Genomic DNA, 18,005 nt, shown 5'->3' with positions numbered 1-18,005 from the left:
AGATATTTATCTGAGGGACCTACTTTGATATGTCCTACACAGACAATGTGCGGTTTGGTATGTTTACCTACATAGACACCTACCTGAGGGCGATGTTGGTTGGTTTGTTGAGGCAATAGACATCTGCCTCATTGCCTTATTTGTGTTATATTACTTTACTCGGCTTCTGGTTGAGGTGCCTTTGGATGCGCGGTATGTAGGTCAGCGAGGTATTGTGAAGGTAAAGACGGGAGAAGACGGATGGATGGGTGGATTATGAATGGCTGATCTTGATTTTGGGGCTGTTGAAGGAATGCCGCGGAGATAGCTTAGAGAGGGAACCAAACGGTGCTACAGTACCGAGTAAGTGTTGTGGACATATGTGTTCGGTTGTCCCTTTCCCTTTGGCTGGCTGGCTGGTTGTCGGTTTGTTTGTCTGTCTACCTACATTCCGCACATCCCAACGCCGAAAGTAGGTAGTTATCAACAAGACAGACAATTTTCACGTGGATGCGAATCTCAAGACTCAAACACCGCCACTTTCACCAGCCCATGCTTGCTTACTACCTTAGTTGAGGGGTTGGATCTCGCTTGGAGAAATCTTGGGATCTTGGTCTGCTATTAGTACGCCTCCAGTGGAGTTACCGGCCGGCATCCATCTGGTGATTAGACGATGAAACGGGCGGATACCCGCGGATTGGCGATCTTTAACTCGATTTGGGAGCGGTCGCAGGGCTGGGGCCAGCATGTGTTGTTGCATTGCATGGCTTAGTGGTGCATCGGAGGATCTTGGTAATCCTTGGTGTGGCATCCAGTTGGCGAGTCGAGGTTGGGTGACGTTTGTTTCGTTTTGATTTCGGGGTTTGTTTTGTTGAGGTAACTGTGGTTGTATCTCTTACTTCATAGTGGGCGTTGGATTGGGTAATAATACTGGGGCTATGGATGTCCAGGTGTACATAGGTACACGGAGGAGGTGAGGGGAGGAGTGTTCCGAGGTGTGTGTGTGTGGACAGTTGCGTTGTGATGTTTTAACGAGTGCCTGACTTCTTCTACACGTTCCAGGGCTAGATGCATCCAAAATGCCAAATGAAGGTTATCAGATGGCAGAAGGTGACACGGATGTCATCTCAATAGGGCAAAACATGAGGCAGAGGCTTCAATTGAGTCTGGGCTAGGTTCCGGTACCCGAAACATGGGCAGTCGGCCACCAGGAAGGAGGGAAAGCGTCTGAGTCCCAGTCTCCAACAGTGGACTCCGAGCATAGTTTGAGTTGAGGAGACCACTCCCGTCCCGATCACGAGCCCAAGTCCCGTCTGCAATGCATTCATTGCGTTCCTTTCCATCTATCCGTAGTTATCTCATCCTCAACCAACACTTCATTTCCATTCTCCTTTTCCCCCAAACTCACATTCATTGCAGTCAATTCACTTCTATCACAAACAATCCAAAGTTCCAATCCATTATGATGAATGTCTTGCCTATCTTGGAACATAGCCCCAATAACGCCCGAGTCCGTCAAGCCACGGTGCGGGCCATGAACACCTGAGAGGTGTGCCCCGACATTGTTGGCGGAAGCCACTGTGATTCGGCTCTCGGCTTAGGCGATGGGACCCTCCCTGACCCTCTTCGGGCCCATCCCGACGGCGTCGCCTGCCAATCGCACCCAAGCACCCTGCGTCACGCCAGGACCCCCCGTCATCATCGACCCCGACCTTGGCAAAGGCCCTGGGGCTCCCGACATTCGCCACCACCACCACGCGGGAACCACGCAACTGGGGCTTGCTGGCTTGCTGGGGCTTGGCCTCCCTCGGGGGACGGGACTCGACGACTGCTTTGGGCCACCACTTCCACCGCTTTCCTGTATCCGAGGCTTTTGCGTTTTTGCTTGTTTGGTTTTGGAATTGGGTTCGGGCAATGCCGATGACTGGCAGGAGGGCTCACGCTCGTTGACTTGTTGTTGAGAAATTGACACATAGCGCCAAAGCTTGACAGGAATCATCCCCCAAGCCCTACCGGGCTAATCTCGATCTCCACGAGGTGGGCTTTTGTGTATTTTTTTTTGTTTTTGCGAGAGCGTTGTTGTGCCGGGATGCTGGTTGTGTTGACAGGTGTGGAGCTAGTAGGAACTTCAGGGATCACCTTCGGGCCATTGTTCATGAGGCCCTTGTGATCGTGGAGCTCCAAAGTAAATCTGACTCTGCGCTCTGTTGCTTTGCGGATGCACATTGTTCGGCCCCGCCTTTCATTCTTCTTGTTGAGTTGAAACCTGAGGCTGGCTCGCCGCGGTTCCAGCTTGATGAATTACTGTGTAGTATTGTCAATCTCTCCTGTCCATCACATCTTCAACAAAACTGATGTGGCTGCCCAACTAAGGTACCGATGTATCAATGCACCCTCTCCAGCCCGACGGGACGCAGGAGAAAATCAATGATTGCTGCTCGTTTCCGGCTCCAATGCCCATCCCCGCCGAGAGACTTGGTGCCTTAGCCGGCTGAGGTCCCAAGTCCCGGTGTGCCGGCCCTGCCCTGTGGCCAAGCTCAGCTGCTAGAGTTCACTGCTAGTGACCGGGCCCCCGCTAACCCGACCCCACCGCCTTGGGCCCTTACTTAGCTGTCGGCTGCTGCGCCTGATACTTAGTCTGTTAGCGTCAAAGTTTATAGGCAAAGGGATCTCGATGGCAAAACCAGCCCCTAATCACCAGACCGACTTGCAAACCCGATCCCACGACCTTGGAACGTTTTGTTTTCCGCCATTTACAAGAGTAACTTTTCCAGCACACACACCACAAAGTCCTCCAGGGCATGTGAAGCCTGTGTGTCTGTTGGCTGCCCATCCCGACTGGACTCGAGTTTGTGAGACGCGACTTTGGGAAAGGAAAAAGTGGGAACACCCCCCCAGGTCCCAGTCGAGGTCTTGGTGGCCCGCATTCTCTCCCTGGTGGAGATGCAAAGAAGGGGGGAGGAGGCAACATCCATCCAACCCGGCCCAAGCACCCGAGTGCTTCTTTCGCCTCTTTCAACCATTCTTGACTTTTCGAATTGGCCTCGACCCCTTTGAAGACCGACACCGCATCCTGTCCATCCTGTTCCATCGCGTCCATCCCGACCTGCAACGCCGCAACATCCACGCCTTCGCGCATGTCACCATCGAGCCCGCCGCCGGCCGCGATAAGTTACTACCATTGACATTGACCGCAAACAACACCCACCACCATCACCGAAGGGTCTGGTACCCTTCCCGGCCCCGGGGCCGTTTCCACCACGACGGCTCCCTAAACCACCCAAACACCGTCCAACCCCCCCGCCTGCGGCCATGCCGCCCGCCGACGGCGAGCAGGGCCCCGCCCCGGCGGGAGGCGGCTCTAGCGACTTTGTAAGTTGGAGGCTCTCACATGCATAGCCGGGCTGGGTGTGCATGCAGCGCGATAGCTAACACTGCTTGTTCTATCTGTAGGTTCGCAAGCTGTACAAGTACGAAACGCCTTGCTTTCCACCGTGGTTGCGACGTCTGCTTACCCGTGTCATGACAGAATGCTCGAAGACCCGTCATACCATTCAGTAGTGCGATGGGGCGCCGATGGCGACAGCTTCGTTGTCTTGGAGGTACGTACGATCCGAGTGTGACAAATTTGACGCAGAAAGACGCCCCGAGACTGATCCCCATGGCAGAACGAAAAGTTCACCAAAACTATCCTCCCGAAACACTTCAAGCACAGCAACTTTGCCAGCTTCGTCCGCCAATTGAACAAGTACGATTTCCACAAAGTCCGGCACAACGAGGAGACGGGCGAGTCGCCCTACGGGAAAGATGTACGTCTTGTTGCCCCGGCCGAAGAGATTCGAGGGATCCGTGTTGACACCAAACAACAAGGCCTGGGAGTTTAAGCATCCCGAGTTCAGAGCGGACCGAAAGGACAATCTCGATAACATCCGGAGAAAGGCTCCCGCGCCGAGGAAAACCGCACAGCAGGAGGACGCCTTCTCGGCTTCTCAGCAGATCATGGTGCTCAACGACTCATTAACCGCGACACAGCGCGATCTCCAGACGCTACGAGAGCAGTACAGCGAGCTCGAAAAGACCAACAAGATGCTTGTCACTGAGGTGCTTAGTCTGCAAAAGCTGGTCCACGCCCAGAGTCGAGCATCGACCGAGCTCCTCAACCACCTGACCAACCTGGAGGAACGGCGTCGCAGCAACCGGAATTCCGCCCAACCCGCAGGGACCGGTTTCGCATCCATGGGGTTCCTCCCGGACGGCACCGACGACCCCTCGCCCGAACTGCGACGCGCGCGGGACATATTGAGCTCGATAAACACGGACCTCCAAGGCGACAAGGAGATGGAGAGGCTATCGGCGTATAACCAGAACGGATCGACGCCCGGCTCCGCCGCCACCTCGGGCGCCATGTTCCCCAACACCCCCGCCGCCGTCGGAATACCCATGATGCACGACGCCGTCAGCGATCCGCGACAGCTGGTCTATCCGGGCGGCCAGCCCGCCGAGATGGACCCCTTCCATGCCGACCAGATGCACAATATGCAGTACAGCCGGCCCATGAACCCCCCTACCCTGCACGCCGAAGCGCCCCCGCAGATGGCGCCCCAGATCAAGGTCCCGACGAGTACCTTGTGGCGGGGGAAGAAGCCGCATATTTTGCTGGTTGATGACGATAGGACGTGCATCAGGATAGGGCATAAGATTTTGACCAACCTGGAGTGTACGGTTGACACGGCGGTAAGTTCTCAGGCGGTTTCGGGCTTGTAGTTGGGCGTTACGTTGCTGATTTTGTCGGGAAGAATGACGGGAACGAGTGCGTGTCCAAGATCAACAACGGGTTGCAGTATGACCTGATCTTTATGGACATTATCATGCCCAACCTGGACGGCGTGTCGGCGACGGGCGCGATTCGTTATGCGATCCCTAGCGTGCCTATTATCGCCTTGACGGCCAACATCCGGCAAGAAGATATCCAGAGCTACCTCCAATGCGGTCAGTATTTGTTCTCAGAGGTCTTACCAGTCATTGTTTTCTGACTCTCCCCAGGAATCAACGACATCCTCCCCAAACCCTTCACCAAACTCGGCATGTTCAACATCCTGGCCAAGTTCCTACCACACCTCGTCAACAAGGACGCGCAACCAACCGACCTCGTCACCGCCGACGCGAGTCAGCCCGTGGCAGGCCAAGGCCCCGGACCCCCGACCAACCAGGCTGCGTACGCTCCCGTCGGCATAAGCATGCCCACCATGGCCGGCCCCCCGGCACCGCAAGTCTCCACCCCGACCGCTTCCTCGTGGCAGTCCCCGGGACAGATGCACCCTTCCGTCCCGGGCATGGACGGCAGCGCGGGCGCGTACATCTCCGCCGTCCCCAACGGCGCAACAACACCGATGGTTCTGACACCTGGCGGACAACGAACGTTGTCTATGGCTGCTGCTGCCGGCCCGACCGCTTCTCAGCAGCAACAGCAGCATCAGCAGCAGCAACAACAAGCGGCGGCGGCGGCGGCGCAGTCCCAAGCCGCTGCGCAACAACAACACCATCAGCAGCAGCAACAACAACAGCAGCAACAACACCCGCAAACCCTCCCGCCGCCACCGCCTCCCCCAACAGGACCTCCGCAAGCCCAGCAGGTCCAACAACCCCAGCCCTCGCCTATCGGACAGTACCCGACCGCGGCGGCGTACATGACGCCCGCGCAGCAACAGCAGCACCTGGCCGCGGCGGCCGCCGCAGCGACAGGACACCATTTGACGGCCGCGGCTATGTCGCAGGTTGCTGCGGCGGCGGCGGCGGCGGGGATGGCCGCCGGTGGTCATGGTGGACCGGGCGGGCATGACGATCGGCCGGAGAAGAGGCAGCGGTTGTACGCGGGGAGTGTGTCTGGGGTGGGTGGGGGGTATGTATAGATGGTGTACCATGGACATCTGGAGGGAGTATTGTGGAGTTGTTTGGGGTGGTGGTGGTTGGGATGGAGACCTACCTACCCAAGGTACATGCCTAGCTGCCTAGGTGGCCTGGTTGCACTTTGGGATGCTCGTCGGGAGACGTGGCCCTTCGGGTCGTTGGTAGGTATATGTTGGTTTTTGGTCTGGCTTGCTGCTGGGTTGGTTTGAGCGGGTGGGTGGATAGCCCACGACCTGGCCCGGCCCGGCCCGGCCCGGCGTGAGCGAGGTTTTTGGGTTTAGGTATATCATCATCATCATCGAAAGTGGTCTGGGTTAGGATCTTGGATGGTAAGACATAGGACATCTCTGATTGGGTTGGCTATTGGTTAGCTATACTTTTTTTTGCTTTGGTTATCTGGGTCTTTTTTGGTCGGGTCAAGTCGAGAGGGAAACTTGGGCTTTTGGTTTTCGTTTGTTTGTATAGGGCGACAGACTAGATTGTTGCGGCTACCTGGAAACCATTGGAAACGAAGTGTCATATCATCATCATACATCAGCTGGATCAGCTAGCATTGTTTTTTGTTATCGGTCTAGGTCGGTAGTTATCGGTCTTGGATCGATGAGAGCTGGAATGGGTAGGGCCTGCTTAGGGCCATTGGATCGGTCGGTTGGTAGGGTCCAGGTTGGTAGGTTGGGTGTCATGGACATGGATTAGGGAAGAATGAATGCCCGTTGGTCTGGGAAAGGATCTTAGGCATGTAGGGATCTACCTAGGTAGATATCTGGTAGAGAATGGATATAGGCTCGGAAGAGGAAGAAGACTGAAGACTGATTGAGGACATTTACCTGCGGGAATGCATCTCTATCTGGACCAAGGTTTCGTGGATAGTAGGATTGGTCAAGGTCGGCGAGTCTGGATGGATGGATGGATGGACAGTTTGGTCCGGTGTTGTCTGATCTGACCTGGCTTTGTATGGTCTGGTTTGGTCGCGATGAATGGATAAATGTGTCGAGCTAGAATTATGGTGCCTGAGGTTGATAGAACTCTGGATCATCAAGACATGTGCTAAGAGTACCTTAGGGACGGAGGATTGATTAGAGAAGAGGCAGAGAGGACGTCATGACGTGAAAAGAGTGTACGACAAGCTCCACGTAACCCACTGCAGGCTAGGTGCGCCCTACCCTTCCTACTTTATATCAAGGCCCGACTCTTGTGTATGTATGTATGTATGTCTTAATGGTACGTCTGCCACACAATTCCAGCCCAGTCTACCTAGGTCTAGAACGTCTTTCAGGATTGAACAACGGGACCGTCCCATCTATTTTGAACCCCAGAACCCGTCCATCCAGAGAATCGGAGGCGCGCGGGATCCGAAAGCGAAACCGAACTTAACCAATTCTCCCGCCCGCAGACCTCTCTGGTAGTTACGCGTAAACACCTGCAGCAAGAGTTTCTGGCCAGTTTTCAAGGATGGACATGGAAAATGGGCAGGGGATGTTTTTGCTCGCGCAAGCACCAGATGAGAGGGACGGGAGCGAGCAGCGGTGCTGCGGGATGAACGCCACTATTACCTACCAGGTAGGTAAAAAATGTACATGCTTGGTAGTTTGGATGAATGAGATTGAGATGTTTGTGACGAACGAGCAAGGCCCAGCAGGCCCAGCAGGTCCAGGTCGTTCTGGAACGGCTCGGCGCGAGGCCAGGTCTCTCGGCGGGTTTTCCAGGTTGGGAGGATGCAGATTGCGTGCGGCGCGGGCAGCCGAGCAGCTACCTTAGCTGCCTGGTAGGTAAGCTGTGTGGTGACTGACTGACTGACGCATGCAGTGCAGCAGGTTGTCACCTCTGTGCAGTTTCGCCTGCTTATGGAAAATACGGGTGGTCGGGTTCACGGCCGGAACTGAGCTAGGGTTGGTGGTTTTGAAGCTTGGCTGGGGTGATGGATGGAGGGAGTCCTGAGGATTGAGGATGTTCTTGTTGAAGATTTGTGTGTAATAAGATATTGGGGAGGCAGCTTCGTTCAAGAGCAGCCGGTATTTGTATGTACATATGTAAGTGCTCAGAAGGCAGTTAATCGGGGCAGTTTGTCGTCTTTGATCATGGTAGGCGGTGGTAAATTTGTTTATGAGATGAGATAATGAAATGAGCAAACGAGGAGTTTTGGACTAGGAAAAACATGTAAAAAATATATCGGTCGCATCTTTGAAAGGCATCTCTAGATCATGAGAGACCACAGGTCCTCGAGTTGAAGAACACCAGACGCCAAGATGGTACCCACTTCATGTCGCGGTACGTACCGAAGCTAGCAGGATGACCCCACACCCCACCTTCAAGCCGCTGCATGCCATTTTGACTTCTTTGACTCACAACTGAACAATCCGCGAAACAAACCGCCAACAAACCACCAAAACCCGCGAAATCCGCGGCAAAAGCTCCCATCGCCGCGACCTCACAGCGATAAACACCTCAATTAGCCATCACCAACATCGAGACCCGCCTCCGATCCTCCTCATGTCCAAACAAGCAGGCAAAGGCGGGGCTGCCCCCGCGAAAGGCAAGAAACCCGCAAAGCAGGGCTCCGACGAGAAGCGCGAAGATGTCCTCCAAGCCGTCGTCCTGGCCGACTCGTTCCAGGACCGCTTCAAGCCCTTCACATTGGAGACTCCGAGGGTATGTATGATCTGGCACTCCGCGACTCGACATGCTACTAACAACAGACCCAGTGTCTCCTCCCCCTCGCCAATGTGCCCCTCATCGAATACACCCTCGAGTTCCTGGCCTCCAACGGGGTCCAGGAGGTCTTTGTCTACTGCGGCGCCCACAGCCAAAAGATCGAAAACTACATCCACGAGTCGCCCCGCTGGAACCCCGCCAGCACCGTCTGTCCCTTCTCCAAACTCGACTTCATCCGCGTGAGCGACGCCAATTCCATCGGCGACTTTCTCCGCGACCTCGACAAGCGCGCCATCATCACCGGCGACTTCATCCTCGTCCACGGCGACCTCGTCGCAAACATCCAGCTCGACAACATCCTGGCCAAACATCGCGCCAGGAGAGAGGCGAATCGGGATGCCTGCATGACCATTGTTCTGCGCTCCGTCGGCGACCAGCCCCACCGCATGGCCCGCGCTCGCGGAATCAACCCGGTCTTTGTTATCGAGTCTTCGACGGGCAGGTGTCTTCAGTATGGAGAGATTCACCCGCTGCAAACGAACCGCAAGTTCAAGATTGAGCCGTATGTCTTCGAGCATGACGAGTTTGAGGTCCGGACCGACCTCATCGACTGCGGCATTGACATCTGCACCCCGGACGTGCTCGCTCTTTGGTCTGAGGGCTTCGACTACGAGTTTCCCAGGAAGAACTTCCTTCACGGCGTACTTAAGGATTGGGAACTGAATGGCAAGATCATCTCGGCAGAGATCCTGGACGCAGGCTACGCAGCTCGAGCCACCAACTTGCAGACCTACGACTGCATCAGCCAAGACGTGCTTCAACGCTGGACCATGCCGTTTGTGCCCGACACCAACCTCGTGCACGGTTACAGCTACAAGCGCGCCAAGGATGGCAATTACGTCGAGGACCACGTCGTTCTGGAACGCGGTTCCAGGGTCACAAAGTGTGCCGTCGGCCGGAGCACCACCGTTAAGACAGGGAGCGTCATCTCCAAGAGCATCATCGGAAGGAGATGCAGGATCGGCAAGAACGTCCGCATCGAGGACAGCTACATTTGGGATGATGCCGTCATTGCCGACGGTGCCAGCGTGATTCACTCGGTCGTAGCCAATGGGGCCGTCGTCGGCGCCAACGCTCAGGTCCCTGCAGGTTCTCTCATCTCGTACCATGTCCAGCTGGCCGACGGTGTCGAGCTCCCTCGGAAGCCTCTCGCCCGCATCTCCAACGTGACCGACGACCGCCAGCCCGCCCTCACGGACGAATCCCTCGTCGGCCGCGGCGGCAAGGGCGCCCTCTACACCGTCCCGCGCGACGAAGAGGACTCGGACGACGAAGAGCCGCGCGACGGCGACCCGTCCGTCATCGTCAACTCGCTCATCTACTCCCTCGACGAGCTCGACCTGACCATCCCCGCCTCCTCCGTCTCCTCGTTCGACTCGGACCGCGACATGAGCGACCTCGACTCGGACGACGAGGACGGCTTTTCCGCCGCCGGCTCCGTTTCCACAGGGGGCGGGTTCGGCGGCGAGGTGGACGAGTTCGGCATCCGCCACGAATCCTATCCGTCCACCTCCTCGTCGCAGCACGACGGCTTCCACAACGACGCCGTCAACGGCCTCGTCGACGCGTTGCGCGACACCACGACGACGGGAAGCGAGGACTTCGACTCGGCCAAGCTCGAGTTCATGGGCCTGCGCCTCGCCAACAACGCGTCCGATGCCGCCATGCGTCGCGCCATCGCCACCGCGTTTGCGCGGCGCGCGGCGGAGCTGTTTGCTCCCGAATCGGGCGGCCCGGGACTCGAGGCGGCCAAGGCGGCGGCCGAGGCGTTTACCGCCAAAAAGGGCGCGGTCAAGTTTGTCCGCGAGGTCGGCGTCGGAGGCGAAGAGACCAGCCAACAGGCCGAGTTTGCGCTCGCGCTGCAGCGCGCGCTGGCTACGGGGGCCGCGGGGAAGAATCTGGAGCCGACCAGGGCGGGGGTGCTGCTTGCGGCGATGCTGCAGCAGCTGTACAGCCTGGACGTGCTCGAGGAGGAGGGGATTTTGGAGTGGTGGGAGGATAAGAGGGGCCAGGAGGGCGAGGGAATGAAGACGGTAAGGGAGAGGTGCAGGGTGTTGGTGGAGTGGTTGGAGCAGGCGGAGGAGGAGGAGAGTGAGGAGGAGGAGGAAAGTGAGGAGGATGAGGAGTGAGTTGGTAGAGATGGTTTGGATGGGGAGAGAGAGAAAAGGGGTTGGTTGAGGGTAGTATATTCCTGCGTCAGTAGGTCTGGGATTTTCGTGGGTTCCAGGTTTTTTGTTTTGAGTTTCTGGGTTGTGAAGACGGAGTATGTCATGGGTTGGGAAATACTGGGCTGGGTATTGCGGTGAGCATCATGGGGATACAGAAAATGGTTGCGTAACTACCTAGGTACGTAGGGAATCAATGATTGATCTCGGTGATTCCTTGAGCATGGTTGTCAAGGTGGTCTTGTGGATGAACTTCCTGGGTCTAGCCGTATGAAGTTGGGAGTATCAGGGGAATGCTGTGAACCTTGGTGTTCCTCCGTGCATTGTTTTTTACCTGAGGGACTCGCAATTCACAACAGTCAAAGGACGGAGGCCAGAAATCCTCCAGCAACAATTAACATTAGTCTACAGGCTGGGAAGTATAAGTGTCGCATCCCCAATGAAGCGGCCAAAAGTTAGGAATACTTGATGTCGGTGAGGCGCCTCCCGTCCGGTCTCCGAGGCACAAGGCACTCCGCCGCATGCCAAGTCTTGACAAAGTCCGGCCGGGCCTCGGCAAACTCCAGCTCCGGGGCCGAGTGCTCGCTACCCCGCACCGGTCCGGACTTGACTCCAACTTCCGGTCCCTGACCTCAAAATCCCCGAACCCCTTGTCCCACACCGTTACACTGTACAAGTCCCCTACCCCCAGGCTCCAGCCTGTTGATTACATATCAACCCTCCCGTCTCACCCAAGACAAACATAAGTTCCTTGAACTTCATTCACCTCGTCATCTCACCTTAAACTTTACCGAATTACTCCATGCGCCTGCCTCGACGCGGCGCATTCCATCCTCTCTTCGCCCGACCATTAATAACAACTTCAAGCACAATAACATCAATACCATCACCACCACCACCATCACAACTCACCCTCACCATGTCCACCCCCCTCCCTCCCCTCCAACCAATCACCCTCCTCTCCCCAACCACCATCCGCATCCTCGCCCACAACCCCAGCAAATTCACCCTCCAAGGCACCAACACCTACCTCGTCGGCTCCGGCTCCTCGCGCTACCTCATCGACACGGGCGAGGGCAAGCCCGAATGGCTGGCCTCTCTCAAACAGGCCCTGGCCACCTACACCCCCAACGCCGACGGCACCCCAATCACCTTAGCCGGCGTGCTGCTCACCCACTGGCACCGCGACCACATCGGCGGGGTCGCCGACGTGCTGCGCACCTGGCCGGGGACCAAAATCTGGAAGCGCAAGCGGCAGGAGGAGGAAGGCAGCGGACACCCGGACGACGAGTTAGCGCACGACTGGCAGGCGGAGGAGATTGTGGATGGGCAGGTGTTTGCGGTGCCCGGGGCGACGCTGACGGCGGTGGCTACCCCGGGGCATACGACCGATCACACGGTGTTTGTGCTGCGCGAGGAGAACGCGTTGTTTACGGGGGATAACGTGCTGGGGCATGGAACGAGCGTGTTTGAGGACCTGTCGGCGTACGTGGGCAGTTTGGACAAGATGCGGGGTCTTTTCCCCGCGGGGAAGACGGGGCGCGGCTACCCGGGCCACGGCGACCTGGTGGAGGACGGCAGGGCGAGGATCGAGGAGTATATCCGCCACCGCGCGATGCGGGAGGAGCAGGTGGTCAGGACGTTGAGGGAAGGAGGGGAGATGACGGCCATGGAGATTGTCGCGGTGATTTACAAGGATGTGGCGGAGAGCTTGCACCCGGCGGCGGCGCACGGGGTGATGCTGATTTTGAAGAAGTTGGAGAAGGAGGGGAGGGTGATGGTGGTGGAGGGGGAGGAGGAGGAAAAGTGGCGGTTGGTGAAGGGGGGAGCGGCGGGGAGGTCGGCTTTGTAGGGAGAGGTCGGCTCTCGGAGGGGAAAGGGGGGAAATAGAAAGAGACGGTGGTGGTTGGGGTTTAATAGAGCATTGAGTTAATAGGGAGTGATATAGACAGTAGTTGGCTTTGGCAGGCAGGATTCAGGGTGAAGGGGAATGCGAGAATGGGAAGGTGTTTTCTAGAAAGCCTGAACATAATAGATGTTGGGTAGTTCAGTACCTAGCTTGCGCTTATATTAATATCTGTGTTGTAGTAGGTTCAACATCTCTGTCCGGGCATATACAAGAGGTGTCTTTCTGATCCACATTCCTTGGCCGCTGTGGCGTTTCCCTAGATATGTTGTCCACATCCTTCCATGCACGAGATCAGAGCTCGGACAACCTAACCCCCTCGAGCAATCTGATGGATCTCTTTGCTATTTTTTGAATCTTCGCTCACCCATATGCTGTACAAAATTCCTCTTATGAGACGGGCCTGGTCCAGTCTTCGGATGTTAGGTCTGACTCCACGAGCCCTCCTCCTTAGGCCTTAGGTAATGTCGATGTGGCGCCGTCGGACAGGTAGAAGACGCTTGCATACTCGGGACGGAGCTGCATAAAGGGAGCTAGTACATGCAGTGGCTCTCATGCATCTACGGTGGTGTCTTGCCTAACTGGATAGAAGAGCTGATGTGTATATCAGCTGCTCCTTTGTGAGGATTCTTTCCATTTACGGAAGTCTCAGTGTATAAGACGAGCTGTGTTGAGAGTTCCTAGGTCGTCGCGAGAAAGGACAAATACAGCCCACGAACGCTCAACGTTCACGTTTCACTTGTTCTCTGCCATTTACTTCAGCCAAGATGTTGACGCTGTGATCGCGCGTTGCTATTTTACTCTTGCTACAAGATATCAAGAAAACCGGCTATATCTTTTGCCCAGGCCACAAATTGTCTAAACAACAACCATGGGTCAAGCCACGGCCGATGTCCCGGATGTGGACTCTGTCAAATGGAATGACGGCGTCTGGTACGTTTGTATTCTTCACTTGCCCGAGGGTGGTCACGAGCCCAGTGTCAACTAACCACTGCCCCTATTTCACTTATCATAGGCCCTACAGCAACGTCGTCCAAGTCAAGTTCGGCAAAGCCAACCCCGTTGTCTTTCCGGTCCACCGCCACATGACCGAAAGGTTCTGGCCCAAGGTCCCTGCCCAGAGGCTAGATGAGTCGACTCTCGACCTGAGCTTCTACTCAGCAGCCGCGGGACATGCAGTGGTCGACTTCCTGTACAACCAGGGCACATTCCGAAAGCTCAGTCCCGCGAACGCCAACTGGGACAAAGGCGCCAGCCGAGCCGGCCTGATAGCGCGGTTGCAGGCCTGGGTGCTTGCCCGTATTCTGGGATTTAAACAGCTGGAGGACAAGATCATCCTGAGGGCTGGTCCCGGTTTGTGGATGAAAGAAACGGGCAGCTGGTCTGGCGCAAGAACGGGTATCAAGAGGTCACGGAGGGCAAAGCAAACACTAAGTTTTGGTGATGAGAAGTTGAGATCCGGTATTTTGAGCACAGGCATGACAAAAGTGCGGTCCACGGGTTGCAATATTGATGTATGGATCGGGTCAGGGAATATCAAGTGATGAGGATTGATGGCATGGTTCAAGAAGGCAATAACCCGTGGTTCCTACTGTCTCCGGCATCCGAAGGCAGGATCTGAGACAGCAAAAACGAATCCGTTGGTGCTGCCATAGTCAGTGCACCGTATATAGCGCCTCTGGCGTGCCACAGGATCAAAGCGCTTCCATGTCACAGATACCTCGACAATATTCCGCAATGTGCTGAGTGAAGACTAGGAGTGGGCTGTTTGCTCTGTCCGCTTTCCCGTCATCATGTTGTTCAATAAACCTTGAGCTTAATAAGCTTATTCTTCGTGAACTGAAGGAGTTGGTGTAAGTGATCAACTAGTAACTAATTACTTCAAAAGAAGATCGATTGCGGTCCAGGACTCATAACTCCTTCCCATAGTCCGTGAGAACTGGAAAAGTGCAGTTGTCATGAGGCGATATCTGAAGTCCGTTTTGAGAACACCGAGTAATAAGAACGCGCTTGCGCACGTCAGATCACGATCTAGCCTGTTACATCCACCTACCTTAGTTCATGTTCAGCTGTCCATGAACGGCACGAGGCAATCTGCAGCCCGTTGGGTAGGTCAGTACTTCAGGCACGAGGTATTAATCGGTGCTTTGCCGTGACATTCTGAACGCAGAAGTGTGTGTGGGTTGGGTCCGTAAACCCTCTCGCCAATTGATCGATTCAGGCTGTGACACAAATGAGAGTTCAGAAGTCGATTCCGAGGCCTCAAATATGTTTCTAACCTTCCAGAACGACACTTACCTACACATGCGGGTTCGAGCTCCCACCGCGTGATCCTGGTCAGGTCCGGGGCCCGTACGGAACATTAATTTAGGGAGGATCGTTTGGGAATGTCTCTCTGATTCGTTTCAGACTTACACAAGGTTCACCACGGAAGCATGCTTGACCAGCTTCAGCTCGTAGTCATGTCATTAAGCCTCGCAACTTAACCTTACATCGTCTCTCACAAACATAGATCCCGAGGGGATTTCTCGATAATATACTGCCCACACGACCACCTTATGCGGGTAGTATTTACCTTGGCTTAGAAACGTACAGACAAGTCTACCTAGTAAATACTTCTTTTCTCGGTACCTTGCCTATTGCCTCGTCGTCAGCCACCTTTTCCAATGTGAACTCTCACAATTACGTCACCACAATCTCAACCAGAACGGTGCTAGCTCTACTGCATTTTTTTTTTTCAGCTGGATGCTGCGTCTCTTCGGCTTATTGGCCTCCTGTTTTACAGTTGAAATTCAGCCCGGTGAATCGAGCCAAGTGCTGCATCTATCTGCCTTCCAGGTGAAGGCCTAGAACATCGGACGGCATTTAAACATGTCCCCGGCCATCTCTTTCCAATCCTGGTCCTAATCCAACAACAACCAGGCTCCAGAAGCCCCAAACTGTACGCACTGCCTGTTGATTTTCCAGTTCTACCCCGTCGCCATGGATAATATCCGCGCAGGTGACGCCATCGTCGATCTCAAGCCCCTCGACCCGTCCATTCCGATCGGTGGTCTTCCCAAGCCTCCCGGTTTGCCTCCCAATCCGCTACTTCCCCCTTCCGATGCAGGCGTTCCGCCACCCCTCGGTGGTCCCAGGCCTATTATCATTGATCCGGGCCCGGGCATTGGGCCCGGGCTCAACATTGACCTTGGCCCTTTCAAGCCCGACACCCCAAAGGTCGGCCCCCTTCTCAAACAATTCCCAAGCGACAGCGTGCAGAGCTACGTGACCGCGAGCAGCACCACCACCAAAGAATGGGCCGAAAACTACCACGGCCTGTCCAGGAACTCGCTTTTGGTCCACAGCATCGGAGGGCTCCCGGCTGGTCCCTCCGTCCATGTCGACCTCACCGCGGGATTCTTGTCGCTGCGCAAGCCTGACGAAGAATTGCGCGAGCAGGAGCCGGCCTACCCGCCGAGCAAGCGGCACTACGAGTTCTATACCAAGGCGGACATCGAGACGTGGTGGCATACCGAGGTCTCCAACGTCGTCTTGGCCGCGTTTCATCAGTACCCCAAGGTCGTCCAGGTGTCGCAACACACGCCGAGGGACGAGGATGTCGCGGAGACGGTGGATGTTGGATATCTGGTCGAGGTGGAGGAGAGGACTCAGGACCTGATTTCGGGGTTTCCCAAGGTGTTTACTCACAAGTACCCGCTTGCGATCGGCCAGATCAAGAGGAACGTGATCCAGCTGGAGAAGTGGTTGTCCGGTGATCTTGGGGATGTGGAAGATGAGAGAGAGAGTCAGCAGAACCTTGCCAAGGAGCTTCGGGGGTGAGTTTCATCGCCACAGGATCAACACCTACACATGGAACATCATCTGTTCGATGTTATCTCACAGTGCTCTTGCTAATATCCCGTGTCCCTCCCCAGCTACGCGGTCATGTACAAATGCCCCCAAGTCTTCTGCTTCGACAGAGAGGTTCTCCTAATGCTCCAGTTCCGAGCCAACACGGTGAGCGACATCAAAGACAAGAACTGCCTAGTGGACTGCTGGGTCGTTCCCCGGGTCGACTGCACCATCTCGATGCGGGAGGCCCTGTACCGGTTTCTGGTCCAAGGGTTCCGGAAAGTCCAGGGCTTCCAGAGATCGAACTGGCCCGCCGCTGCCAAAGGTTCTCCCCGACTGGTGAAGGAAGACCGGAACTTGCAGGTTGGCATCAAGACGCCGACAGGAAGCGTTTTCTACAACGGCCTCCCCATTTGGACGCCCGGTGTCGAGCCGTTTTGGGACGAGGAGGGAAAGACGGACCATCTCGAGCCGGGCTGGACGAGGCTCGTGGATAAGGCTACGGGAAAGCTGTATTGGATGAACCCGAGCAAGCTTCCAACTGTCTATGAGACGCTGGACAATTTTTCTTTTTGGAGATCTACCTGACCTCGAGCATCCGGGGTGAAAGAGCTACGGATCGCTGGGGCATGGTACTGTGAAGAGGGTTGCGTTTATGGACTGGAGGATTCTAATGTTGTACGCGTTAGGTATCCAAGAACATCAATTGGATCTTGGGGTTTCCTTGGATAGGCAAGGTAGTCAGCGGACCAGGAAATGGGATTGGTGTTTACAAAGGGAACTTGCAAGATCGGACTTCCAACATCGTTTATTGCTAATGGACTTCTAGAATGTCATCCAATACTGATGTCAACGTAGGTACATACCAATGTATTCTGCTAATCATTCATTGCTGCAACAGGCGAGTGAGTGAGTCGAGTCGAGTCGTCATACGCACTTGGGTTGCCTTTGTGTTTGATGATTCATGTTTCATTGGCAGTGACCGGCGTTCCCGGTCCTGCGAGACACACACAATGTGCGGTACTTACAAAGCAGGACTGGTACTCTGTATTGATACAAGACAAGGCTGAAAATCGAGGCACGCGGCAGGGTAGGGTACGGTTGGGCTGGGTACCGTACCATTTGTCCCTGGATCTAGTGGAAAAGAGTCTTGACATTCTAGATCTCGGATCTAGATCTGGAGACTTTAGTTTGACCGTGGCGTCCTATGGATTGCAAGCACTACGTTCTATTGGCGTAGGATACGTACAGAATATGATTCCATGGACAAACCTCATCGTGAATCCTCATGATGAACGAGCGTCGCGTGGCAATGGATGATGAGGTGAAGTACGATGTGGAACCCAGTCGAACGGCCGTGCGCCGAGAGCCGCGAGCCGGGCTGGAGCCACACAGTGTGAAATGGAACTCGGGGCACCTGGAGGTTGAGGGTGGAGACCGGAGCATCCGCACCTCTCCCGGGGCCCGGACTTAATACCGGTTGTCGGCTGTGGATTCTTTTT

The 18,005-nt window shown here is 55.5% G+C and overlaps 6 protein-coding genes across 6 annotated transcripts; 5 read left to right on the top strand and 1 right to left on the bottom strand.

The window, feature by feature from the left end:
* Positions 1-3,291: 3,291 nt before the first annotated feature.
* On the top strand, positions 3,292-5,888 carry VTJ04DRAFT_10735 (uncharacterized protein; the record flags this gene model as incomplete). Its single annotated transcript, XM_069358506.1, has 7 exons — positions 3,292-3,351; positions 3,433-3,449; positions 3,509-3,581; positions 3,648-3,788; positions 3,850-4,713; positions 4,776-4,968; positions 5,023-5,888. The coding sequence occupies 7 exons, from the start codon at positions 3,292-3,294 to the stop codon at positions 5,886-5,888; spliced, it is 2,214 nt and encodes a 737-aa protein (XP_069214063.1).
* Positions 5,889-5,979: 91 nt separating this feature from the next.
* Positions 5,980-6,231, bottom strand: VTJ04DRAFT_10734 (uncharacterized protein; the record flags this gene model as incomplete). Its single annotated transcript, XM_069358505.1, has 1 exon — positions 5,980-6,231. One exon carries the CDS (start codon positions 6,229-6,231, stop codon positions 5,980-5,982), a length of 252 nt encoding a protein of 83 aa, XP_069214062.1.
* A 1,107-nt stretch (positions 6,232-7,338) lies between these two features.
* Positions 7,339-7,769, top strand: VTJ04DRAFT_10733 (uncharacterized protein; the record flags this gene model as incomplete). Its single annotated transcript, XM_069358504.1, has 3 exons — positions 7,339-7,446; positions 7,517-7,651; positions 7,698-7,769. 3 exons carry the CDS (start codon positions 7,339-7,341, stop codon positions 7,767-7,769), a joined length of 315 nt encoding a protein of 104 aa, XP_069214061.1.
* A 607-nt stretch (positions 7,770-8,376) lies between these two features.
* Positions 8,377-10,727, top strand: VTJ04DRAFT_10732 (uncharacterized protein; the record flags this gene model as incomplete). The annotated part of the gene is made up of 2 exons (XM_069358503.1): positions 8,377-8,535; positions 8,589-10,727. 2 exons carry the CDS (start codon positions 8,377-8,379, stop codon positions 10,725-10,727), a joined length of 2,298 nt encoding a protein of 765 aa, XP_069214060.1.
* A 955-nt stretch (positions 10,728-11,682) lies between these two features.
* On the top strand, positions 11,683-12,615 carry VTJ04DRAFT_10731 (uncharacterized protein; the record flags this gene model as incomplete). Its single annotated transcript, XM_069358502.1, has 1 exon — positions 11,683-12,615. One exon carries the CDS (start codon positions 11,683-11,685, stop codon positions 12,613-12,615), a length of 933 nt encoding a protein of 310 aa, XP_069214059.1.
* Positions 12,616-13,540: 925 nt separating this feature from the next.
* VTJ04DRAFT_10730 (uncharacterized protein) lies at positions 13,541-17,091 on the top strand (the record flags this gene model as incomplete). The annotated part of the gene is made up of 5 exons (XM_069358501.1): positions 13,541-13,602; positions 13,685-14,022; positions 14,956-15,005; positions 15,637-16,487; positions 16,587-17,091. The coding sequence occupies 5 exons, from the start codon at positions 13,541-13,543 to the stop codon at positions 17,089-17,091; spliced, it is 1,806 nt and encodes a 601-aa protein (XP_069214058.1).
* Between the last annotated feature and the right edge of the window lie 914 nt (positions 17,092-18,005).

This window comes from Mycothermus thermophilus (assembly GCF_041956435.1).
Source record: "Mycothermus thermophilus strain CBS 625.91 unplaced genomic scaffold VTJ04scaffold_8, whole genome shotgun sequence".
Taxonomy (NCBI): Eukaryota; Fungi; Ascomycota; class Sordariomycetes; order Sordariales; family Chaetomiaceae; genus Mycothermus; species Mycothermus thermophilus.
The sequence above is the reverse complement of the archived record's forward strand: the minus strand, read 5'-3'. Positions and strand labels throughout refer to the sequence as shown.